Source organism: Danio rerio, chromosome 23 (assembly GCF_052040795.2).
Source record: "Danio rerio strain M-AB ecotype USA chromosome 23, GRCz13ab, whole genome shotgun sequence".
NCBI classification, from domain to species: domain Eukaryota; kingdom Metazoa; phylum Chordata; class Actinopteri; order Cypriniformes; family Danionidae; genus Danio; species Danio rerio.
The window spans coordinates 20,461,129-20,487,570 of NC_141043.1; the positions used below are offsets into that span (position 1 = coordinate 20,461,129).

At 35.4% G+C, this 26,442-nt stretch overlaps 1 protein-coding gene, 1 long non-coding RNA gene and 1 other non-coding gene across 4 annotated transcripts; 2 read left to right on the forward strand and 1 right to left on the reverse strand.

The window, feature by feature from the left end:
* Nucleotides 1-7,727: 7,727 nt before the first annotated feature.
* On the forward strand, nucleotides 7,728-15,372 carry LOC101885965 (uncharacterized). 2 transcript variants are annotated; one of them, NR_170146.1, is made up of 4 exons: nucleotides 7,728-7,922; nucleotides 12,702-12,820; nucleotides 14,717-14,824; nucleotides 14,898-15,372. It is a non-coding gene; the product is annotated as an uncharacterized LOC101885965 (long non-coding RNA). The 2 variants fall into 2 exon arrangements; NR_170145.1 differs by having other exon boundaries at nucleotides 7,728-7,917.
* Nucleotides 15,373-23,064: 7,692 nt separating this feature from the next.
* ppdpfb (pancreatic progenitor cell differentiation and proliferation factor b) lies at nucleotides 23,065-24,967 on the reverse strand. The gene is made up of 5 exons (NM_200008.1): nucleotides 24,841-24,967; nucleotides 24,207-24,299; nucleotides 24,057-24,134; nucleotides 23,596-23,695; nucleotides 23,065-23,428 (listed from the first exon to the last, which is right to left on the reverse strand). Exons 2-5 carry the CDS (start codon nucleotides 24,259-24,261, stop codon nucleotides 23,314-23,316), a joined length of 348 nt encoding a protein of 115 aa, NP_956302.1. The 5' UTR covers nucleotides 24,262-24,299; nucleotides 24,841-24,967; the 3' UTR covers nucleotides 23,065-23,313.
* Nucleotides 24,968-25,317: 350 nt separating this feature from the next.
* On the forward strand, nucleotides 25,318-25,389 carry trnae-cuc (transfer RNA glutamic acid (anticodon CUC)). Its single transcript has one exon. It is a non-coding gene; the product is annotated as a tRNA-Glu (tRNA).
* Nucleotides 25,390-26,442: the final 1,053 nt, after the last annotated feature.

The window sequence follows — 26,442 nt, forward strand, 5'->3', positions numbered from 1 at the left end:
TACAGCTGTTTTAAAGTCGGCTATAATCTGACCTTACTTTAAAAATAAAAATGAAACCCATTCGCTTGAGAAATTCTATGTTATTGTATTTTTTTATTTGGAATTCCTAAAGTATCAGCATTTTTCACCTAGCAAAACTATTGCAAGCAGTCTCGAGTAAGAGTTTACTCATGTTTTTACTCCATCCAACTTATATATATTATGAACTATTTAGCCAATAAGGAAATCTATAAGAGAAAAAAAACTGGGTCAGTATCTATAACTGCACTTTTGTCAAATATTTACATACAGCCTGCTCGAGGTTATGCTAGGTAACACTCAAGTGTTGGAGTGTGTTCACAGTTCTATTTTGGTTCTGTTGGTTTTGATTATAGAAGTTTATAGAAGAATTCTATATAATTATAGAAGTTGTTAGTGCTGGTTTGCTGATTTTTAAGTCTAAATCTTAAGATAGCCTACATAAGAATATTTATTTACAAAAAAAAAGGTGTGCTGGGATGAAAATGCTTGTTTTATTTACCTGCTTTTGTATTTTCTCATTAGCTGAGATCACATGAAGACTTATGATGTATAAAGAAGCCAGAGCAGCACCAGATATCCCTCCGTTACACAAACAAATATCTTCTGCAATGTTGCATTTCCAACACCTGTTCAACTGTAATGGCCAACGTAGCTCAGAGAACAAAACAACAACCACAACAAAACAGGTATATTAATTTTCTGTCCTTTTTGGTTGTATTTGATGACATCATGTCCTGTTTTTGGTTTGTTTAGATGATTTGGTCTGTTGTGTTCATATTTCAACAGCACCTTCATTTGGAAGCAAACTGACCTGTGGTTCAGATGTTTTGACTAAGCTCTGCCAGAGCAATCGCAGTAGATTTTGTTTAAATCATAACAAATCTGCCAAATTTAAACAACTTAAATCTATTATTAAACAGGCTTCATCTGGGGGAAAAAAATACAAGTTCTGTTAAAAAAAAAGGTGTTTTTTTTTTCATTTATTTATGCTTTTAACAACTTTTAATCTTGAAACTTTTACAAACATTTTTAATAGTTTTAATAGTTTAAAGTGATATATTGTACATTGTTTTGTTAATTTACCAGACTTATTTCTGTATATATTATTTAATATTTACATTATATTGTTTTGAAACTACAAAAATGTTATTATAAGTCACTTTGTTAAACTCTAGAGTTAAATATTCAACATCAAAAGTTGACAAAGAAGAGATCAAGGTCCCATAATGCAATTCACAACCATAAAAATCAGTAAACACTCGTAAATCACAATATACAGAAACTGTTATCAACAGAAATTTTCGGCCTGAATAGTTCATATGTTTACAGTTTAGCAGTTTTTAAAATTATAAATTTTATAGGATTTTAAAGTAAACAGTTTAAAAAGCTGATATTTCAGTTATTTATTAATTAATGGCATAGTAATGGTTCACAGTGTAGCAGTAAGTTGAACAAAACTAGCAAAACATAGAGTCAAGAGTTTTGCTCTTATTTGCAGTCATTGTTTGCGTGAAGCAATTTATTATTAATAACAACATGAGTTTGAACTAATGATTCATGTTGAATTACTCATGCAATGTTTTGTGCTGTTATTGTTTACATGTTTCACTACTGTCAGTTTTGCACTTCAATAACCTTCTCTGGTTGTGTATAGGAGAAAATAAGTCATCCGGCCTGTGTCTTGGTGTATACCATCAAGCCCACACTGTTAACCACACGACTCCTGATATGATGACAATGATGATCAGCAATTCTGATGTCAATATATACCTCCCAACTAACCAGAGGGTTTATAAATAACACTACCATGTTGGCAGCATCCCATTTTGGTATAATTATACAGTCAATTGAGGTCAACCGGAAATAGACATGCACCCACTAACCTCTGGCACCAAGCCAAAACTTTTACAGTGCTGTAAGTTCAGTCAGTGTGACTGATGTTTCATTGATGTCATCTTCAGGTTCATTTAAACCTGTCTAAATGAAGCCCTTCATTTTTAACCCACCTTCTTAGTCTGTTGAACGTGAGTTCCAAAGAAGAAAATATAAATATGGGATTTAATATGCAATGCATGAAACCTTCTGTAGCTGCTGGCTTATTGTATGTTTTAGCAAATTAGTGAGTAAAACCTGAATTTTTATGATCGTGTTTGAATTTGCATTTGCTCACGGTAAGTTTTGCCTTTGACAAAAGTTTTAGATGTTACACATTCATGGAAATGTTTCATTACACATTACTACAGTAATAAAATTAGACATAATCACATGTAACTAACCCTAAACCTAACCCTTTCTAAAACCCAACCATATAAGTACATGTAGTTATTTATTGTTACTCAGTACTTAAAAGAGTAGTTGCAATGTAACAACAACTACTTCAATCTTTTCTACCTTTATTGTTTTCATTAATAATTTAGGAAGGGAGATTTCTTGCAGGAATGCAAAAGTTTGCATTCAGTGGCGTCTCATTCATTAATTTTCCTTCAGCATATAGTCGCTCATTTTGTTCAGTGGTGTGAGGAGTCAAATCTAAAACTTATTGCAACAAAAACTAAGGACTTGATTATTGATTTTGGAAGGAACCATACTGCAACTGAGGTGAATATTATCAGGGGTCAAAAACTAGAATGTGTGGAGAACTACAAATATACCATTATTGTTCATTTTTTAAACTTCGAGGCATACTGTGATGCTGTGTGCAAGAAGGGGCGTCAGTGCCTTTATTGTTTCAGGAAACTAACACGTTTCCCAATATCCTTACTCTTTTCTATTGTGCTTTTATTGAGTCTATTATATCCTTCGCTCTTGGGGCATGGTTTGGAAGTCTGTCTTTTAAAAGCAGGAATAGACTGAGCCAGGTTATTAGGTGGTCCAGCGGGTGGATTGGTGTCACAGCTGAGTACTGAATCCCTGTATAATAGGCAGCTTTTACTGATTGCCCAGAACATTAGTAACTTTAGCTCTTATCCTCTGTCTGATGAGTTTATCCTGCTCCCTTCTGGTCGAAGGTTTCAGATGCTTTTTAGTAGGACAAAACGTTACAGGAATAGCTTTCTCCCTCTGAATAAATTGTAATATTTTATAATGTACTTTTGTATGTGTATATGTGGGTAAAAAAAGAATCTACCAATACCAGGTACCAATAGGTTTAAATCAACTCAACTCTCTAGTTTTATCAGGGAATGAACTGCCAACTACTCCAGCATATTTTTTTTGCGCAGCAGATGCCCTTCCAGCCGCAATCCATTACTGGGAAACACCCATACACTCTTGCACTCATACACTAGTGCCAATTTGTTTTAACTAAATTAGCTATAGCGCATGTCTTTGGACTGAGGGGGAAACTGGAGCAACACTGGGAGAACATGCAGACTCCAAATGTCTGGCCCAGTCGGTACTCAAACCAGGGGCCTTCTTGCTTTGAGGTGACAGTGCTGATCACTGAGCTGCCATTCAGTGGAAACTGCATAATACATTTCTTGCAATTGTTTTTCATTTCCATACTGCAGTTCAAGGAGTGAGTGGACTTTGGGTCCTTTGTTCTTTCTCCTAGTCCTGTTTCAGAAAAACTAATTAGTCCCTCCAAGATTTTGCAAGTCTAATGGTTCTAGAGTTTACAAAATAATTATAAATGACCAGATTCTTTTTCATTTTATTTTTTTCAGCAAAACATGCAAATAATGACATAAATTTTATCAGGCTAACTAATCCATTAACATTTAACACCCTTGTGTAAAACAAGTTAGTTTTTTTTTTTTTCAAGTTTTATTGTAGTAGTTAGTGTGTAGTTACAGCACTTTGCCTTTAAAGTGCAGCACAGATTACAAACAACCTTCATAATATCTTGTTTTCTTTTGTATCACATAAGTTTAAAATGGCATGAGGTACTACCCCTTAAATATTAGCCAATATTAGCACATTTACACAAATACTGCCAAAATAATGCATTTTTCCAATGGACATTTTTTGGCAAGTGGACACATTCTCTGTATATTTCAGCCTTATGCTTAACATTATTCATTTGCTGAAATCTTTATGGGTGAAATAACTTCAGATTCAATTCATAAGTTTGTAAAGTGATATTAATCCCATAACAGCACACTTTAAATATAGTAAAGTGATATAGTAAAGCAGTTGTGGGGTGTCCTTTCACCACATCCTTATTGTGAAAACATTTCAAACCCGAAATTGACCTAATTTAGCATATCTCATAGGGCAAATGTACAAAAAGGCTTTGTTTACTCAGTACTCTGTGCCTATATCTCATTTACCCCATTTTACTCTGCTCAACCTTCACCTTTAGACAGAATGACCTTTAAAATGCTAGACAGAAGATGTGCATGCTTCACCCCAATAGCTCCTCCTGTTCATCACATCACTCATTCACAGGCCTGACACATGACGCATGCCTGAAGCAGTTTTGTTTTTCTTCCCAGCACAGAGAATATAGGTCAAAGTTGATTGATGGCTTGCAGGGTTTGCTCTAGACCTGAGCTGGACTCTGCAACATGCACAATATTGTAGAAATGCAAGAATCTATAGATACATTAATGGATTAACATAAAAGTTAGTCCATTACTTAATTTCAGTTCAATACACATTATACTACTAGGCATGGGCGGGTATAAGATTGTGACGGTATGATAAGCTTGGAAAAAATTATTGTGATTACTGCTCTAAAATCAGTCCTTTTTAAATTTCTGGGTAAAAAAACTCCTTTCCCCCTTTTGAACACAATATATTTTGATTTTAAAAAACACTTGAAATATTTTTGCCCTTTTTATTTTTAAACTTATTTTTAAACTTATTTTAAAATAATTAAAATAAATAATTAAAATAAATCATTGACTTCTGATCTTTATGAGTTTCAAAAACACAGATTTTTAGTTTACAACTTGAGAAGGCATCTTTGGATATCTTTCTTTTCTTTGTATATAAATTAAGCCACTAGTCAGGTCTATAGCATGCTGGATGTTGGTGTATAAGTGACTTGTTTTTCAGATGCTTGCTGAATCGTGGGCTGACCAGTAGCTTTTGATTTGGAGGGTCGTTTTGCTGGAGATACTGTTGCCCTAAAAAAAATGAAATTATTCATTCATTCATTTTCTTTGCGGCTTAGTCCCTTTATTAATCCGGGGTCGACACAGCGGAATGAACCGTCAACTTCTCCAGCATATGTTTTATGTAGCCCTTCCAGTTGCAACCCATCACCGGGAAACATCCATGCACACTCATTCACACACAGACACTACGGACAATTAAGCTTACCCAATTCACCTGTACCATGTTCATGGACTTGTGGGGGAAACCGGAGCACCCGGAGGAAACCCATGCAAGCACAGGGAGAACATGCAAACTCCACAAAGAAACGCCAATAGACCCAGCCGAGGCTCAAACCAGTGACCTTCTTGCTGTGCCACCCACTGCACCACCGTGCAGCCCAAAACTAAAATAGCTAGTCGTAAAAAACAAAAGTGTATTTATACCTTAGGAATGGTATAACAGAAAGTTATGAATTTTCCAAACCGTGGTAAACCTTGAAACCGGTTATCGTCCCATGTCTACGTATATACTACATGCATTAACAAACTCCCGCCTCTTTAATCTTCTAGATGTCCAAGCTGAAAGTTTGCAAACTGATCTGGTCATGTGAGACTGATACTGTTTCAATTGTGACTGATGGGATTAATTTTTTTTTTTTAAATCATAGTTAATAATAATAATCAACCTTTTATCCAATAAATTCCGTTTAAAGGGCTCCAACTGTGACAATTTTTTACAAGATGTAAGTTTCAGTTTGAATTACCTCTCAGATCATTTATTACACCCTGTTGAACATTGTAATTTTTTTAATTTTAATAATAGGGATTTTTTGCCATTTTGCGCTGATGCCTTCAAATGTAAATGTATGTTTAATATGATGCACTGTTGTGCACATACTTGTGCCAAATGTGACAGAATACCTACACAGAATAAACATACATACTGTATATGCTTTATAGATATCTGTTGAAGCTAGTGTACAAAATAAACAAGAGTTAATGTTCACAAACTGGGACTTTTGTTGCTGTATGTTTATAAAGCATAATCATTTTAGGAGTTCAGATGCAAAAGTGCCATCTGAAAATGAGCTTTTATTCAGGCTCCTGTGTCTGGGTTCAGTAATTTCACTTTTATGGTAAAGAATAGGTTGTTTTTATTCCCTTTAACATGAAACAACTGAACATAAACATATGAGGCTGAAAAAAAATCTCATTGTAAAAGAAAATTTTAGATGACACTTAAAGGTTTTTGAATCTAAACTCTTGATTTATAGTTCACTGTGGTGATTCGAGTGGCAATAAATTACACAGCGATTTTACTGTCTTGATTTACATGAGAATGATTTGAAAATTTTAATACAGTGTTCCACTTATTCTTGTGGTGAAGCTAGACAGTTTGCATAGATCTATCTTTTTTTATCCCAATTTCTTTGCAAATCCTGCCTTGAGGCATGATAATACATGTCTGTCAATCAGTATTGGTGGGAAAGGATAACTGCACTGCTACATCACTATGTGGCTGGCCTTAAAATCGCTGAGTTTTGGATTCTGGCTTATTGTAGGAAATAAAACAGGTGATGTGTTTACACCACTCTGATATGGCTATGTACATACTATACCATAAAAAAAAAAAAAAAAAACTCACTGGATAAAGTCAATGTAATTGAGGACAAGATTTCCATCCAATAAATTTGTTAAACACCAACTAATTGGTCCAATTATTCTTATGTAACTTAAACTCAAATGTCTGATAATATAATGAATGTCTATTATGTGTCGTAAATTTTAAAGTTTAATTCAAAGTTATCAAAAAAGAGCCTTTTTAGCGTATTTTATGAGTTACACATACAGTTTATTGAGACTGATCTCAGAACTCATTTTAGGATAGTTATTGCTCACTGAGCAAAACAACAAACTGCATTTTTACTAGTTAAGCTGCCAACACCTAAAGCATGGGGGCTTCTGCAAGGTGATAATCTCAAAACTTAAAGCATTACATGAAACTCTTCTAATTCTTAAAAGCTAAATATTATCTTAAAACTAAAATTATCCTAAAATTAAACTCTAACAAGTCTTTCTATTAACTTTAAACACCTAAGATTACTTTTATTGTCAACATTTACCTCTTAATTCAATCCCACACAAAGCATGCTGGGAATTAGAAATCCCCTAATTAGGTAGTTGAACCAACACAATTTCTTCATGTTGTCCCAACACAAAATAATTAAGTTAACTTAATGGTTTACAAATGTAAGTGGACTGAACATAAAACAAATTCATTAGCCAAATAAATGACAAGAATTGTGTTGTTTCAGCTCATTTTCAACAGGTAGCTTGAACAAGCAGCAATAAGTGTACACATTTCTGTTCAAAATATGCTTCATAGATATGTTTTTGCATAATAGGTGCCTTTTAAAACCAGTACACTCTTAAAAAGGAATAAAAAATAAAAAAAACACCCATTGATTTGCTCTATATCGTACCCCACTTTGGTTTAAAACAACCATTTTAGCATGTTCATTTCTATTGATGAATTTGCAGAAACTGGAAAATATTGTATCGGAGTGTAATCCTGTATATTCCTTCATTTCCCATGTCGTATTCAAATGATCACGAAAACAAAGGGGTGTTTCTCAGGGTGGGACCTTTACTTCCTTAGCGAATTGCTTGTCAGTCCTTTAGCCTGGAGCAAAGGAGGGGTTCGATATAAAGCTATGGTCCGTCTCATCTGCGTTTGGATATGCTCAGCCATTTCACTGGCTTTCCCTTCTACATGAGACTCAAAAAAGTTTTTTCTGGAACATATATTCTGCCGCTGGACTTTAAGGATTTTTACACATGACAGACAGCAAAGGCAAGGTCCACTCAAAGATAACATCAAGACATAATGCATGGACTTTCACATGCCAGATATATGAACGGCAATGTTACTGTTTTTAGACTTGAAGGAATGCTAAACGCTTAACATAAAGCAGACGTCTCACACGTGTGTGTGTGTGTGTGTGAATGCATGTATATATATACACTGACCTAGATATGTCTTATATGTTGACATAACTAACCAAGCAGCTCTGTGAGAAAGCATACTTTGGTCCAGGGCTTTTTAATTGTGTTGAGTTGTTTTCAGATACTAACTGGTAGTTTTATTTGTCCAGATATGTTTTCATCTTTGTTTCTCCTTCTCTTTCTCTGCCACCACATACATCAATTCTTTTTGTCTTTGTAAAATGCCCAGAGGGCTGACGCAGCTCTTTTTTAGTAGAGTGAAATTCTACGCTCAATCCCAGTCATTTCTGTGCATGTACTAACCTTTCACCATCCTTAAAATGAGATCAAACAACATTGAGTTTTCCTTTAATCCCTCACCGTTTGACTCTTTAACACTATCAGACTCTTCTGATGAAACTCTGCTCACACTGGCATTATGTCACGGTGGATTACCCTTCTTTAAACAAAGGCTTTTGTGCTCAAGATCAATTTGATGTCGAAGGATTAGTGCTCAGAACTAGTTTTGCTCTTAACAGAGCCCTAGCCAAAAAGCCTGTTAAAGTAAAAAAAAAGACCAAGCAGAAGACTGCAATTCTGTTGAAAAGCATTGTCTTCTGAATCAAAACAAGGCCACCATTATGGATGAGATCAAACGATATACGCTTGTGGCTGGTTATATAGAGCAAAGTTCATTCCCATAATTAGCAGCCCTTAGCTATGACTGCATGCTGTGTTCACTTACTGTTAGAGCAGAGGTAGTGATTTTATTTTTAGAGACGGAAAGACATTCCTTGTATACAACAAAACACTCTGTAGATGAAGTGACAAAGAGCTGTCAAACTATTATCATGACAAATGACAGAAATTAGCCTGTGTAAACTTTCACCAGCAACAATCAATCACATCACAACCATTTTTCACTTTCAATTGCATCAATACATCAGAAATTATGTAAAAGACTTGTTTAAAATGACTTGATAATTGAGTCTCTGAATCATTCTTTCAACCAGTTTGTTCAAAATGTTTATTGTCCTTCTAAACCCTGCCTTGAAATAAATGCTTAATTTTTTTTTTACAAATAGGTTCATTTTGGCTCAATACCAATTCTATTTTTGTACCCCTTCCCCTTGGCCCCCAAAACCAAGTGTGATGGGGAAGGGCTTTGAAATTGAAAACAATCGGGACTGCTGTAGTTATTCCAGTAGTGCTATATTTTGGTATTTATCTTTAGGAAATCACTATTATGTTATTCTAACGATCTAATATGGCAATAAGATCGTAAATATACTGTGCATTTACACCGTGGCCATATTCATCTATGTAAACACACCACAACAATCTTAACATTATAGCCGACACTGTAAAAAGCCCAATAACAGCCACTAGACTTTTCTGACAGGGTATTCCAGTGTCATAGAGAGTCAGAATGTTGGGGAACTGCTATATAGGAGTTATGTTTATGGATTATAGATTGAAAATTTAGTAGGGGTGGGTTTGGGTCTTTAAGCATGACGGTAAAACATGAACGCGGTAGTGAATGTATTAAAACGTGCTTGTCTGTGGTAAAAAATTCATAATAATGACAAAAAGTACTAATTTGTGGATCTCCTTACATCTGGGTGCTGCGATCCTGCTGTTGTGGCTGGTGTATTCTGGGAAATTTTCTTATTTTCTAATCCCTTGGTTTTGAGTGTGGTTCGAATGGGGTATTCACCCCTTACCCTTAACCCTAGGGCAAAGCTGCTTAACTCTGTTCCTGGAGATCTACCTTCCTGCAGATTTCAGCTCCAACCCTGATCAAACACACCTGCCTATAATTATCAAGAACTGTTCAGGTCCTAATTAATTAGTTCAGGTGTGTTTGATTAGGGTTGGAGCTGAAATCTGCAGGAAGGTAGATCTCCAGGAACATGGTTGAGTACCCCTGCCCTACGCCTTCAAGCTAAGGAGAAATGGGACACCCCAACCCTCTTTACGGGAACGCGCAAAATGAGGGGTAGGGCCTGGATAAAGGGAAAGGCCTTAGGGGTAGAATTGGGATTGGGCCTGAGAAGTCACCTAGAGTTAAACAGTTGTGCGTAATCATTTTTGAATCCATTCAGCTTATATCCTGGTCTGACAGAAGCAATTATCTCTTAGCTTAGCATAAATCTATGAATCGGATTGGACCATTAGCATCTCACTCAAAAAAGAGAGGTTTTAATCATTTTCCTATAAAGCTTAACCTCTCTGTAGTTACACATTGTGTGTCAAGACCCTCAGAAAATGAAAAGCTGCTAGGTCAATATGTCTAGCAACTATACTCTCATTCTGGCATAATAATCAAGGGATTTTGTTGCTGCTTCATGTCTGCAGCAGGCGCAATGATATTATGCAGCACATGAAAATAGTCCCCAACTAGGTCACTGGGAATCTTTATTCTTTAATCTTAAAGCATGATGTCAGCACAAATGAATATTTAAAAATACCAATAGCTCTTTTATATACTACATTTTTGTTTTGTGGTATTTCAGGGATTATATTAATACAAGACAATGCATACTTCTCTTGGGATGTGGGACAAAGCCAGCCTAATCTCACAAGAAAACACAAATATTTTACATTTTGTCAGTTTAGTGGGTGACTTATACAAATTTGTATGAGTTCAGTCATACGAAAATGTACGATTTTAAAAAGGAGGCACCCAACCCTGCCCTTAAACCCATCATTGGAGGATAAGCAAATTGTACGAATTTGTACAAATGAGAATGTAGAAATTCTTACAAATTAGCCACTAAATCAAAAAGTTAGGAATTGCCATGCGATTGTTGGCAAAGACCCACTTTTTCGAACTGTGCAATTCTTAGTGTACAAATCTGAGTGTGCTTCACACAGATATAGCATTGCTTGCAATAGCATTATATATTGCTGCTCTCTGATGATTTAAAGTGCTTCTTTTATTCTCATTTGTAAGCTGCTTTGGATAAAAGAGTCAGCTAAAGGAATAAATGTAAATGACTGTCCTGTGGTACTATAACTTGATGCACAACAACCAGCCAATCACCTGCTTCATTTGCACATGCTTTGTTAAAAACATTATATGTTGTGTAAATGTCATTTCAGCGATTGAAAAAAAAAAAAAGCTTGTGAAACAAAGTGACAGGAAACACATTTTCCATTAAATATTTACTGTTTGTCTGTCAAAAACACTTGCTAGTAAGGTGTGATATAATATGCAGAAGTATTCGTCTGAAACAATATTATTTACAGAAATTATCACTCATTTGAAGAGTAAAATGACTGGTTCATCCAAGAATTAATCTAGTGAGTCACTGAATCAATCACTTAAACATTTGTTCAAAAACAGTATATTTCAGAAATGGCTGTCTGTGGTTAATCAAAAGCAAACATATGAAAAACCCAAATGCATGCTTACATTTTTCATTGAAATTCTAGATTAAAGAGTTCACACTTAGTTGATGATTTATTTTAAAGTGAGTTTGGCATGCTGTCCTGGGAGAGAGCCCTAAGCTCATGAGATCCTCGAGCCTGGGGCTCCCTCCCGTTAGCAGGGCAAGAGAGGGGAGTTTGAGCTCAGATATGTCTTGAGAACCCCCCCCTTACTTAGCACTAATGACAAATTAGGAATTGCTGTATAGAGATATACTGCTGGTTAAGAGCTTGACTATAGTGTCAATTTACTTTAGATGCATGTCTTTGGGCTGGGAGGAAACTGGAGAATGCGAGGGAAACCCACAAGACCCCGGGGAGAACATGTAAACTCCACACAGAAATGTCAACTGGCTTGTTTAAGGCTTAAACCCTTGCTGTGATGCAACGGTGTTAACCACTGGGCCACCGTGCCATCCTATAAAGGGAAAGGTGAAGGAGAAGGGGTGGAAGGGGGTATTCTTCAAGATGAAGATAACTGGAATCATCTGATTGGTGAATCATGTTTTAGCTAATGCAGGAGCAGCTTAGATCAATTATAAGCACATGATCTTCTCTAAATTAGTTTATGAATAAACATTACTCATGCATATACTGTATAGGAGCATGTAGCCTTTTAAAGTTTACTTCTTTGTGTATATTTAATAGTGTTTCATACATTTTTTTACTATGAAAAAATTCTGGACCAGTTAATCGCTTTTGGGAACTTTACTTATACATTATTATAATGATGTATATAATGATTATTACGGATGAGAGGGAGAGAAATGCATAACATGTACTGTTTGCAAATTTTAGGCACTGCATACTCTGGTGTATGTGTAAAAGTCGTGCTTTGGCATTAAAATTGTGGCTTCCACAACCCTAAAACCACATAACCACAACCCTAAAAACCACAACCACATAAAACAATTCAGTTCACAATTTGAGTAAAACTGGGACAAAGGGTTTTTCTTTGACTTTTGACACACCTATGATTCACCTGTCTACAACAACATGTTTATTTTATGTGGAGTCAATAAGTCCTGTCTTTATTTAAACCACGATAACAGTTTTTGGTTTTCCAAAAAGGCTTAGACTTTGACCAGTATTTTCCCAGAAATTATTTTGTTCCATGTTTATGTCGCTCTGATGAGAATATTTATTCCCCAACCATAAAACAAATAAATCTCATTCAGCAGTGTCCTCAACGGCTCATTCTTTGCTATATGTTTCTTCCAGGTTCCAAAGAACACTCCACTTTCCAAGCATTCGGTTCTGCCATATTTACACGTAAAAGCTGACCATGACCACTGTGAATGCCCCCGTGTGTCTGCTCGCTCGGAATGAGTTTTATCGGAGTAAGTGCAGCTCTATTTTTAGCTCTCTGCTGTTTAACCAGCCGCTGAACACGTGTTATTCTGACTGCTGTTTGCTGAGCATTCTCATGAATGAACTTGAACCTGCATCTACAGCACACACTGTTCCAATTTTAGCTTTATCAGACGACGTAGACATTGACGAATCGGTTAAACAAATAAAAACATTGCTCGTTTTGAGAATTGACAGAAATAGACCTAAATTCATTGTTTAAATGGAAAGGTTAAAGGGACAATATATAAGATTTTTTGGTATCATTTTATTTACTTTAACGCATTTTGTTGAATTTGTTCCAACTAGTTTTCAATAGATTATAAGTAGACTGTTAGGTTGGGGTTAGGGTTAGTGTTAGTTGACATGTACTTGCAAAGTTTCATATAGTCAGTTAATGTCTGTTGAAAGGGCAGTATCAACACATATTAAGCAGAGTCTACTAATACTCAAAAGAGAAATAATTGGCATGTTGTTGCAATTCAACTTTTAGTCAACAAAATTTGAAATAGGGACCAAAATAAAGTCTTATCAATTGTTTCTGTTCAAAACATCTAAAAACCACTAGAAGTTACATATTTTGCTGACTTTAGTACTTATATTGTCCCTAATATTTTGGTGAATGTTAAAATCCAGAAAAATCCAATAGTATCTGGATTTATGATCCTTTATGATGCCTTTATGATGCAAGCTGAGATTGCATCACTCAGCGATGCAATGTCAGACACAATGCACTCAAATGGAGCGAGTGAGGTCACTGTGATGGGTAGGGTTAGGGGTGGGGTTAGGTGAGCCCTTTAAAAAGCATTGAATGCAGCTCAGATTGCACTGCACCAGGTCTGCATCCCGACCCCTCTCGAAAAATAAGCAATTTTATCTAGTAATTGGTCCATATTCTGTCACCATGCTAATGAGGTCATAAATCCTCAACTTTCAGTTTGGTTATAGAAAACAAAAATCCCAAAGATGCTTTAATATGTTGTGCATTTTATTAATCTGCACTGAGCAGCATTATAACAGTTCCTTAAAACACATGTAATATGGGGAAAACACTGCTTGTCGTGCTCGTCTCTCATCAACAATTGCAGCAGCGGTCTTTCAGTTGGACAGCTTTCAGTTGGACTCTGCTTTATACTACTATGACAATAAGTCTTGACTACTCTAGGTCATCCATCCAACATGATTTCTGCAGAAGTAAAGCAATGTCTTTGTTTGTTGTGAATATGCACCCTCTAGTGGTTAAAATACCACACAGTGCCTTTAATAGACCACTTAGAAATTCTCAATTTCTCTTGATTTATATGAGTGAAACAGAATTATTTAGTTTTATTCTGTAAACTACGGATGCGATTTTTCCCAATGTAAAAATAAATATAAAAAATATAATTTATGCGTGCAAAAATTAACAAAAAGGTGCCATTGTTATATGTTTATGTTTAATCTTTAGACTACGCCATTTACCTGATTATCAATAACATCAAATAAAAACTTCTGTTAATTATGATCTGGCCAACAGTCTGGTTTGAAAGAAAAAAAATATGATCTAATGGACAATATGTTTATTTTATTTACAAAAAAAATGTATACATACATTGACAAATATTAGCATTTTACTCAAACCCAAATAAAGCCAGAAGAACTAAAAAGTCTCCACATTTTATATCTCCAAAGCTGTATGTTTTATTAAAAACTCTTAATCCTGAATAAATTGCCATTTCAGCAGGGATTACACGTTTTGATTTTCTTTTTTATTTCTGCAATTCACTCTTTTTTTTAATGAAATGCATGCCTAAGAGGATTTACTCAGAGGTCAGACTCAGTTTATCTAGTTTTTCTTCAGATTCTGTGTATTTCTCTCTGTATTATGATTCTGTTTCTGTTTGCAGGCATCTGTCCGACAGACAAAATGAAGGCTGTCGAAAATCTTTCTGATAACTTAATGGAACCAAAGCAAAGACAACTGACTGTCTGGGTGACCAAATCCAAACACCAAGGTATGGTACAATCTTATATTTAGCTCTTCTTACAATTATCTCACTTTATTAATGTCTCCTTGTCTTAATACAGATTTTTCCAAACCTTTGAGCAACGGCTGGACAATCAATGTGGTTTTAAGGAACCCGGCATCTAGCGGAAACTCTTCCAAACGTCCTGCTGATCGTGTGGTCAAGTAGACACCTGCAAAAAAGCTGCAGAGAGCTGAAAAAACTGTGCTTTGCTGTACACGCACATTTGAATATGCTGCTTTAGTGATACTATTTGTTTAAAACTTGTTTAACTTAAGGCTAAAGAGTGTTTAAAGATCTTCACTACTGACAAAAGTCTTGTTGCTTATCCACGTTTAAGGAACAACAAATAATAACTTGACTTCCAGTTAATCATTTGGTATCAGAAGTGGTTTATATGAAAGACAAAGGCCTCTAGATTATGCTTGTTTTACCAAAATGAAATATGATTATGCCTTGATTTTTAGTCATTTAATTAGGACAGTGAGGTCTGACTTTGCTTAGACAAAAGTCTTGTCGGTTAACAGAAATACTGTACAATAAGAATATAAAGTCATGGTGCCGTGGGAAAATAATTTAAATTATGTATGACTCTAAGGAGCTTGGAGGACTGCATACATACATCTCTGAAATGACTCTAATAACTTATTGACAAAGAAAGCGTTCTTGCAGGACTCCCAGAGTAATTCTTTGGATTCAATGCCTCGATCTTAACCCAGACATGCTCAAAAATGTTCATGTCTGGTCACTAAGCTGTCCAATCGTGGAGCACTTTGACCTTCTGTGCTTTCAGGAACTTTGATGTAGAGGCTGAAGTATGAGGAGCGCTGCTGAAGAATTTGCCCTCTCCTGTGGTTTGTAATGGAATGGGCAGCACAAATGTCTTGATACCTCAGGCAGTTGATGTTGCCATCCACTCTGTAGATCTCTAGCATGCTGCCATACTGAATGTAACCCCAAACCATGATTTTTCCTTCACCAAACTTGACTGATTTCTGTAAGAATCTTGGGTCCATGTGGGATGCAGTATACTTCTGCAGTATTTGTGATGATTGGGATGCAGTTCAACAGATGATTCATGAAAAATAATCTACCTTCTGCCGCTTTTCCAAATGACCGACTAGAAGTCAAGTTAATATTTGTTGCTCTTACAACTGGAATTGAAGACAAAACATTTGTCAGGTAGTGTAAGGCCTTATTTGCTATAATGTTATAGCTTATGCTACTGTTCAGAAACTTTGGGTCATTAAATGTTTTATACTGATTAATGCTGCATTTATTTGATATACAGTGAGATTTATATGGAAAGTTATTGCAGTTTAAAATTAAAGAAGCATTAGGAAAAAGGCAGGAAAAGGGGGGAATTTGTGCTGGGTAATATTTTACCTAATTATTTTGAATTGGGGTACAATAACTGTTTTCATCCACCTACTGTATGTTTGAGCTTTAAGGATATTGCATAAAAAATAAGCAATTTTACATACATTCTGATATTTACATCAAAACCTAAAGCTATATGTGCAGTCAGTTGAGTCAGAATGTTTTTTTAGATGAAAATATTTCTGTACAATGGAAACACAATTACTGAATAAATGCCTTGATTCACATGAAAAATATGACATTTTGTTTCAGCATGCAGATGTGGTGATTGCTGTGTTTATTATAATCTAAATATCCGAGCAAAAGTCCATTATCAGAATGAATTTGTGTAATTACCTCCCAGAACTGACTCACACGTGTGTGTTCCAAAACACCAGGCACCCGCTTCCAAACTCAAGATAAGATGAAGCGATTGTTGTTGTGTGTCATCTGCCGCTCTGCTCCGAGGTGACTCACTTATTATGGAAAAAAGAAGCTACAGTTTTAGCACTTTCAAGTTTAATGTACTATAAAATTTTGCGCAAAAAGTTAAATCTTCCATGAAGGTATTTTGTAAAATTTGAACTAAATATATTAAAACTTAATTTTTTAATTTTTGATTAATAACCTGCATTGTTAACAACTTTAAAGGTGTAAATTATTAGTGAACCTGCAGATTCCAGTTATTCAAATAGTTGTATTTCAACTAAATATTGTCCTACCATAATAACCCATACATCAACAGAAAGATTGATTCAGCTAGAATTTAGTATTGTTATTTAAAAAAAAAACACACAAAAAAAGATAAATATATTTATTTATATATTTATACTTTCAAATTTAATTGAGTTAAAGGTATAGTTCATTCAAAAAATGAACATTTCCTGTAAATTGCCTTCCCAGACATTCTGTAGGTCTTATGAAGTGAAGCAATTGTTCTGTGCAAACGACTGAACATTATTGAAATGTTTATTACCTGCTATTACTAGGCCACAGGTGTCAAATTCCTAAAGGGCCACAGCTCTGTACAGATTAGCTTTAACCCTAATTAAACACACTTGATCCAAGTAATTGAGTCCTTCAGGTTTGTTTAAAGCCTCCAGCTTAGTGTTTTGAAGCAGAATTGAAACTAAACTGCAGAGCTGTGGCCCTCCAGGAATGGAGTTTGACACCCCTGACCTGCAAAAGCCTCTGAGTATGTACACTAAAGTATGCACTGCAAGCATCAAATCGCATAACACTGTGCCCTGGCAACATGTAACACAACAAGATTCCAGTGACAAGCTGTTTTTCTGTCTGCACCAGATGCAAAATAACAGGAAAGTTAAATACCGGCCCATTCAAAAGCTCAAGAGTGCACTGCATTCCCAACAGAAATGGAAAGGTTTATAATATAATTAATACACATTAAACCTCTTTAACCGTATTAAAAGTGTTTGCTGAGTGACTTACATTGTTGGTTTGCACTGCCACATCTCTGGCTTCAATTTTCAAAAAGATCTGAGGTAAACTATCTGCTGAAAATCTTCCCAGTGAACTAGCGATCACAGGACCTGTCACAGCCTCTTAGTTAAAACCAGTTGCTGCAAACAAAAGGGAAATCATGTCTGAAAAAAGAGCAGAGTCAGCACACTGCAAAGAGGCTTTTCCATGTATCTAGCCAACCATCGCTGCTTAGTGACCTGAAAAATCCATGTACACACTGGAACAAAGCTGTACAGCGTCATCTCCACCCAGCAATTTTCCATATAGACTGTTTTCCATATCCACTTTGTGTTTGGTCTGCCACCCACACTGCTTATGTTCATGTTGATTGGCTCACTATTCTATCTGTTTTGGTTTACAGAAACTAGGGCTTCACGATATTGAAAAAAAAAATGACATTGCAATAGTCAGATTTACTGCTCTTTGACGTTCACCAAATGATTTCTCTGTTTGGAAAGAATGAATCATTTTAGACTGACTACGATGATTCTGCAGGGAAGTGTATCTTAAAATATAAATAACAAATTAGAAACGTATAAAAATAAAATTCAATTCATCTTTATTTCTATAGTGCTTTTACAATGTAGATTGTGTCAAAGTAGCTTCATATAGAAGTTTTAGTAAACTGAAACAGTGTCAGTCCAGTTTTCAGAGTTCAGTTTAGTTCAATGTGGTTTAATTTTCACTGCTGAAAGTCCAAACACTGAAGAGCAAATCTATCGATGCGCAGCTCCACAAATCCCAAACCAAGCAAACCAGTGGTGAGGAACAAAACTTTACCAATTGACGAAAGTGAAGAAAAACAAAAACTGAGAGAAACCAGGCTCAGACAATTTCTCCTCTGGCCAAACTTCATGTGCAGAGCTGCGGTCTAGGCGCTGGAGGCTGGAGAGCGCTGAATGTCCATCGTGGATAAGCTGCAGGTGTGAGTAGGTCACCAGCGGGTGTTCAGGCTGGCCAACGGGATCAATGTAGAGACTCATCGGTCATTTGGATCTTTCAGGAATCAGTCTTATGCTCTCCACTCATCAATGACCGCTACAGCATCTGCTCAGAATACGGCCTGGTCCTGGATTATGGATACCTCTAGTAGTCAAGTAATTGCTTCATACTGTTTTTATTCTTTCTTTTCTTACATCCTGTGTCTTTTAATCACCCATAGAATGTAAGAGAAAGAAAAAATAAAAACCGTATGAAGCAATTACTTGAGTGCGAATCATTAGCTTTTTTGAACAATAGCATTGACAAGATTGACGCACTAAACCAAAGAAGTTTCTAAAAAAAATGCAAGCGCGCAAGGCAAACTTCAGCAACTCTACCTCTAGAAGTCCTCGTCTCATCTTATAATCTCTTCGCAGGTCACAATCTCTAGATGACTTGAGGATGTACATCCCCATGGTGAAAAAAGGAAACAAAGAACATAATTAATTATCGAATAAACATGAAAAGCACACAGATATTTCCGAAAAAAAATCCTGAATCAAAACTTTAGAGCCACAAAATTATGGTAGATTACTCTAGAAAAATCTTTTATTTGACAAAAATCTTATAATCATTTTAATTGAACGATAAAATAAAATATTAAAGTTTATTTAAATTTAAATAATAGAGCTAAGATACAAATGAAATATACAGTGTTTTATGGTTTTCGGGGGTTCTAACAGTATTCCAGTAGAGAAATTAATCAAATGGAGTTAATGCGTCAACAAAAGTTTAGCAGCGGAACCACGCCCCACTTAGTCTCCTTAACCAATCACCTACTCGCTAAAACTTATTTAAGGCAAACTAGCCCTCTTCCACTGTTCTTCTCGTTTTCTCAAACCCACCCTTCCTCCCTTTATTTCCTCACTTTCTTTTAACAATCCTATAACCCTCTCTTCACTCCTAGGTTGAATCGGGGGGTCCAATTACTCTACTAAAATATTACAGAGACGGTACCTCTACTTTAAGTCTCTGGGCATGCCCGATCAACCTACCTGTTCACTATTTATACTCTTTCTTCCCCTTCATCCCACTGTTCCTTACCATCTCTTTCATCCCTACAATAAAGTCTAGCTCAAAGTGTGGCGTGGTTTATGCTGGTGAAATGTATAGAATAACTTTCTATGTTCTCATCATATAAATAATTTTATACTACTAGGTTGATGAATTCTTGATTCTGATTAGCTGATAGACATAAGGCATGCAATGGAAATGCATGGCTACAGTAGTTCCAGGCGGAATTTGACCGCATTACAGTTCCACATCACTGAATGATTTCAGTTACACTTGAAATATCTGTAAATTGTCTTCGGTGCTTTGTGATTCATGTTTTTTCCACTTCACTATGATTTTGAACCACATTATGGGACCTTGATCCAAAAGCTTTTGATGTTGAAAAATGTACTTTTATTGTTTTCAATAGTTTGAAGTAAATGGTTGGTGTTGTAAATTACAGTACAAAAACCTGGTAATAAGCTGACAGTACATTTGCTGTTATTTTACAAACCTGATTTCTTTATATCTTGTCTCAAACTACTAAAATGTCAATAAAAATCACTGGATAAATGTAGCGTTCAATTTTTAACATCAAAAATGGACAGCAGAAACTCCCATAACACAATAATCAACTGTAAATGAACAGAAAAGACTTGTGAAGCACAAAATATAGGGTTTGCACACTTTCATGAACAGCATAGTCAAGCACTTTTAAAAACACTGTTAAATTTATACAGCAACGTTATAATTGGTACCCCAACTCTACTTAATACTTCACTTAGACTTATCATTTGTGTTAAAAATGTCAGAGTAATTTTAAAAGAAAAAATTAACCATTTAAACAGTCATGTTCAAACAACTTTAATAAAATCTGATGAATTGAATACTGGTAATATTCAAAAGCGGTTTCTAAAATATTGATCTAATGTGCATTATTTGTCAGTGTTATTGTACAAGATTTAGAATAAAGAATTTTAATTTAAGAATGTCTCAGTTTTTTTTGTAACGTTTTTGAAAATTAAATAAATTGTTGAAATAAAACCATGAACAAATTGTTTTTCATTTAATTCAAGCACTTTCAAGTACCTACGTTTATTTTTAAGCACTTTCCATGCCTTGAATCCACATACCTGAAATTCAAGTAATTTTCAGCACTTTCAGGAAGTGTGGGAACTCTGTTAACACATATTTTTTAGTGTACTTCACAGCCTACAACTGTCAAAAATACAATAAAAAATAACCTAAAAACTCTGGATGAGATGTGAAAGAAATTATTCCTACAAATCTGAGCTTTCTGAGGACAAAAACCTGACAATCATTTCGAAATAAAACATCTGAACAGTATGTGCTGTGGCTATAGCATTATTGGAATAATTTACTCCTGGCCATTGAATAGTAGAAAATTAGAAATGAATGGCCACTTCCCCTTGCATTGTGGTCATATCATTACCTCGGTTTTCTAATAGATATACACTTAAACTGTGTTAAAGCTACAAATGTTAGTAGTTTTTTTGCCTGAATGATTTACAGCAAACCTGGCTTGAAATGCTTGCACAATCATAGTCCTCAGAAACTCCTTTATTTGAACAAAACTTCTTCCAAACTGTCCATTATTAAGTCAGTGTAAACCACTTTTATTTCAGTATGTTGACGGACTTCCAACTGTAACTTAATATTGAGTAGGGGGCAAGGCTTTCTTTAGCAAACTACCGGTAAGTGTGGTTAAGAATATTGCGGCTGAATCCGTCAAACTGACGTCAAGAGAGAAGGACCACCGCTCCAAACATGGGAACAAACTGACATTGATATGACTGAAGAGCATCAAAACAAACATTTTTTCCTGTAGATTAGCTATCACGGATTGTTTACCTATGAAATAATAATGTGCTGGCGATGCATTGTACATTTTGCTTTCAATTTCTTGCATCATTTCTATATGACTGGAACTGATATTTCAAGATCAGTTTTTCATAGGTACGACATTCTGCCCTAAACAGTCACCATCAAATAGTCTTGTTTGTGTCCTTGCCAAAGTCCAAACTGAACGCTAATGTTCTGAATTTAGCTTCAGCGTGCTTGTTACATAATCCAATCATTCTTTTATGAGAAATTAACAGGCAGAGGAGGAGCCTTTACAGAGCACACTTCAAATAAAGACAAATTAGCAGGCTACATGATGATTTGCACGTTTACATTTTCCTACGACAGGTCAAACAGCAAACCCAAGGATTTCTGCAATGCAAAATTGTGGAACCCAGTCATAAAAACTGTGTGGTGCAGGATGTGACAGACTAGTGTATGTAAATATACCTATTAAACTATTTACCAAATGAAGTCTGCTTTTCTCTGTTAAGAAATGGCATGTCTTAGTTTACTACATACACTTTAGGGCCTGCCATCTCATCCTCATCATCTATTGGTGCTAAAATTAATTTCAAGAGCTGTTCTGTTTTAACAGATTATATAATGGTCATACACATATATTAGTATTTACCACACTATTGTTCACAGTGTATTTAAATAAGAGATTAAATATCAAAAATAAAGGGCTATAAATAGTAGTTATATGAATAAACATGGAAAGCACAAATATTTCTAACAAAATTCCTGAACTGATACTTTTGAGCCACAAAATTATGGATGCGCAATCACTGTCCTCAAAAACACATAAATTCTAAACTTTAATTTCATTATCCGTAATTTGCAAACCAACCCTTTTCTTCAAACTATTAAAAATGTCAATAAAAGTCACATTTCTCAACATCAAAAGGAAAGATCAAGCTCCTATGATTTGATTTAAAATCATAAGTAGAAAAAAAACATGAATCAAAGTACGGAAATAATTTACAGATATTTTAAAAGTGTAGCTGAAATACATAAATACACACACATACACGTCAACATTTGAAGAGGATCAAAACAAGTTTTCAAATTAGTACCAACAAGAATAGATAGTTCAAAAACTTTAATAAAAGTTTCACCACATCCACCTCAAATGTTGACGTGCGTGTGTGTGTGTGTGTGTGTGTATATATGTATGTATATATATATATATATATATATATATATATATATATATATCAATTGACTTAATTTTGAAAATAAAACTGTAGAAAAATACATATTTTCTAAAATACCACTTTCCTATTTTTGTTAAACATTTAAATTCTTAAAAACCAAGCACGTTTCATTATTGCATTTATGTGGATATGCTTTTGGAGTCATAAAATCTATTTAACCATTATAGCAGAATTTGTCAGGTAACATTTGTGGCTGCACTATACAGAAATACATTCATAAAACATTTTTAGCAACCTGTTATTACTAAATAGGTCTTTCTATTTAAATTTACAAGAGAGATGTAGGATTTAAAATAATAAAAATAATAATGACAACAGTAGTGGTTGGCCATTTAAGACATTTATTGTGCTGAAAAACATAGGATAAGACGACAACAAGTAACAAACGGTTACACGTGTAAAAATGTACAAAAATCTTTTCAAGTTTTTACTTACACTTATTATGTGAATAAAAAAAGACAAAAATAAGTACTAAAAACAGCCCATTACATGGATTGGGGAAAAAAAAAGAAAAGAAAGAAAGAAAAGGGAGCCATGTCCGTCCCCTAGCGTTGATGTCCTGATCTGATGTTGGATTCAAGAATTCCCCGCCTCCGACTTTCCTCCATCACTGCTTTCACTCGCCTGCCTCATCACCATCTCCCGGGCAACACATGTCACCTGCCCATTGGTCACACTCACCACCCCTGACCTGCAAAGAACCAATGAGATCAAGGGACTCAGAATACTAGCAAATTGGCATGACTACGGTAGTGAAAGCTAAAATCTGCAACTGCATCCACATTTAAAACCAGCTCTTGGCACGGCCTTCATGTTACATGCAACCAAAACTGGCTGAAACTCAATCCAGTGACTCACTTCTGCTGAGCCTCCTCTGCAACAGTTCCCATACCAGGCAGGTTCTGCTTCCCAAAGAAGAAACTGGACCACCAATGGCCTGAATCCTGTTTGGGCAATCCTAAATTAGAAACAATTAAAACAAGTCAGAACAAAGCCACCAGTTTAGTCTTGTAATGGATTAATTATTTGGTGACATAAGCACTAATGCAATCACTTCTAAAAGATCTCTGAACAAAGACATGCATACAGCCCAACCCGAGCCCTGTTTGATGACTAAGCAAGTTCATTCTGTGAATTCAATGAGGGGACTTAATCATTTCCCTGTACTGAACAGTTGAGTAAGAGCATTTCAACAGATAAATGTAGGGGCAGAATAGGCAATGGGTTTTATTGAATGTGTATGAAATGTCTTTTTGCGATTGCCAAAACTGTTGAAGAGAAGTATTGATTTAAAGAGGGCAAAATGTGACGCAACTCACCTGGATGATGTGGAATAACCTCCCCACTATACTCCGAACTGCCACATGAGCTGCTACTGGATGTAGAGCCGATGCGCCCTGAGAAGGAACATCAACCATTCAGAAGATGTATGAAATTGACAGAATAAAGCACTCGCAAAAGCTACTTACTTCTGTAGTAGTCGTGAGTGGCAACAAGAGAACCACTAGCTGGGATGGCTGCCATTTTACAGACTTGTGTAAATCGTGACTTAGATGGAAACCCTGTGAAGAGAGTAAGAAGACATTTGGTTATACATGACTGAACATTTAGCCAATCAAAACTGAATCAAAACAATTATTTAATTAAACCCTGGTGTGGTTAAAATGGCTTATAATGGATTCAAAAGAAGGCATTTAAAATGTTGTATTACTTAATTATGATCTTTTGGTTAGATAGTGTTTTTGTAAGGCTTGCTCATTACAGTTAGTGTCAACTAAATGTTTAACCAAACTGACATGTGTCACACGAGACAATCATTAAAAAAGTGTTGCCCACAGCATGTTTTTTTTTTTGGAGGCTACACGGGGAAGTTAACCCTCATGGGAATAACAACAGCTGCAGATTAGCCATGCATTTCACGAAACAGCATTTTTTGCCCTAAAATCATGAACGTATCGCATTGCTGCAATTCTACATCAAGATGCATGATGTTAATGGTGGTTAATGCAGTTTTCTCGAGTTGTAAGGCTACTCTCCTCACACTATCTAACCCAAACAAACGACCACCCTTCAAAAAATATGAAGTCCAGACCTCAGCCTCACCTTCTTTGCCGCTCGTGCCGATGTTATTAAAGCACCCTGCTCGATTCAGTCGGAGGCTCTGGGGAGAAAACGCTAGGCGACGGGGCCCATTTGAAAAGGTTTGGATGGATAAGACCTTCCACGTCCGGAAATATCTACTGCAATGCTGTCTAACAAAAACATTCAGATGGCTGGAATTTATATAGAGAGGTGACGTCGCTCGCAAGCTGAAGCTAAAGGGGGCGTGGCTTCACTCCTCTATATAAACCCTCACAGCTCGGAACCGGATCAAACCAGAGAAAACCAGGACGGGAGGGTTGAGCTCTATTTTCTGAAACAATGACAGGCCGCCCAATATTTTGGTTTTGTAACACAATCTGTACGCAATACATCGTGAAACTATTAATTAATACACGTAATGAATCAAAACATTACAGAAATTAGTATGTGTTTTGGTAGTTTGTATTGAAAACTAAACGTGATCTCTAATGAAGCAGCTCCCTGGTGGTCTAGTGGTTAGGATTCGGCGCTCTCACCGCCGCGGCCCGGGTTCGATTCCCGGTCAGGGAACGTCTGTTTTGTTAGTTTTCATTGCAAAATAATAATTCAAATTTGTTACAAAAACTGACTGTAATATAGCGATAGCAGCAGCACTTCTGTTAGTCTGTGTTTGAAGAATAAAATCAGTTTTCTTGGTGATAATCTTGTTGTGAAAGATAATAGGCTACTATACTTTTGCTTTTAGCCATAAGAGAGGATGGATGCAGACAAGATAATTTAAATATGTATATTTTTAGAAGATTTTAAAAATGTAATCGAATATTAAGATAAGTTAAAACAGTGCTAAAGCAAGACCAAGAGGTCCCTATATAAAATAAGGTAACCTAATTCTTATTCTGGGATCCATTAGTAATGAGCAATTTAGCAAAGAATTATGCCATGCTCTGGATAATTTTATCAAAGTTGTAATTAAATATGTAACACATTTCAAGGTCATCATTATATAAAATGAAACTAAAAGGGATAGTTCACCCCACACACTAAATTTACTCACAGTCAAGTGGTTCAAAACCTTAATGAGTGACTTTTTCTATTGAACACATAAAACAAGATATTTTGAAAAATTAAGGAAGCCTGTATGGTCACAAAAACAAATACAATTTCACTGATTACCAAATTGCAACTTTTATTAAGATAAAAATTTTTATGTTCAGAAAAAGAAACTCAGCTTGGAGCAAGTGAATGGTGAGTAAATGATGACAGAACTTTCAGTTTTGTGTGAACTCCCTTTAATACAGTAAAACAATGTTGTTTCTTGCCCTGACCTGAATATACAAGTTGCCTAGCCTCTTTCTCATACCGTATTGAATTTGGGTCAAATAATTTAACCTAGATTTAAGCTAAAAATCAACAATTAAAGTTACAATGAACTAAGTATTAAATATTAATCTACCAGGCATGATAGGGCACAATAAGTAATATGAATAAATAAATTGTTTCCAACTAAATCTTAATTTTCCCAAAATATAAAAAATAATGTATTTAATACACCTTTTTTGCTTTGACCCCTTCAACTTTTAAGAAAAACCGAGACAAACCAATAGCTATCACAAGTCAACTTTG

Bases quoted from the DNA above. Each gene is read 5' to 3' on its own strand.
- ppdpfb (NM_200008.1), bottom strand. From the start codon at position 24,261: ATGGCAGCCATCCCAGCTAGTGGTTCTCTTGTTGCCACTCACGACTAC. The intron at 24,135-24,206 runs GTAAGTAGCTTT...GTTCCTTCTCAG, and splicing joins CACTCACGACTACTACAGAA to GGCGCATCGGCTCTACATCC. The intron at 23,429-23,595 runs GTGAGTCACTGG...GGTTCTTTGCAG, and splicing joins GCAGAGGAGGCTCAGCAGAA to GTCAGGGGTGGTGAGTGTGA.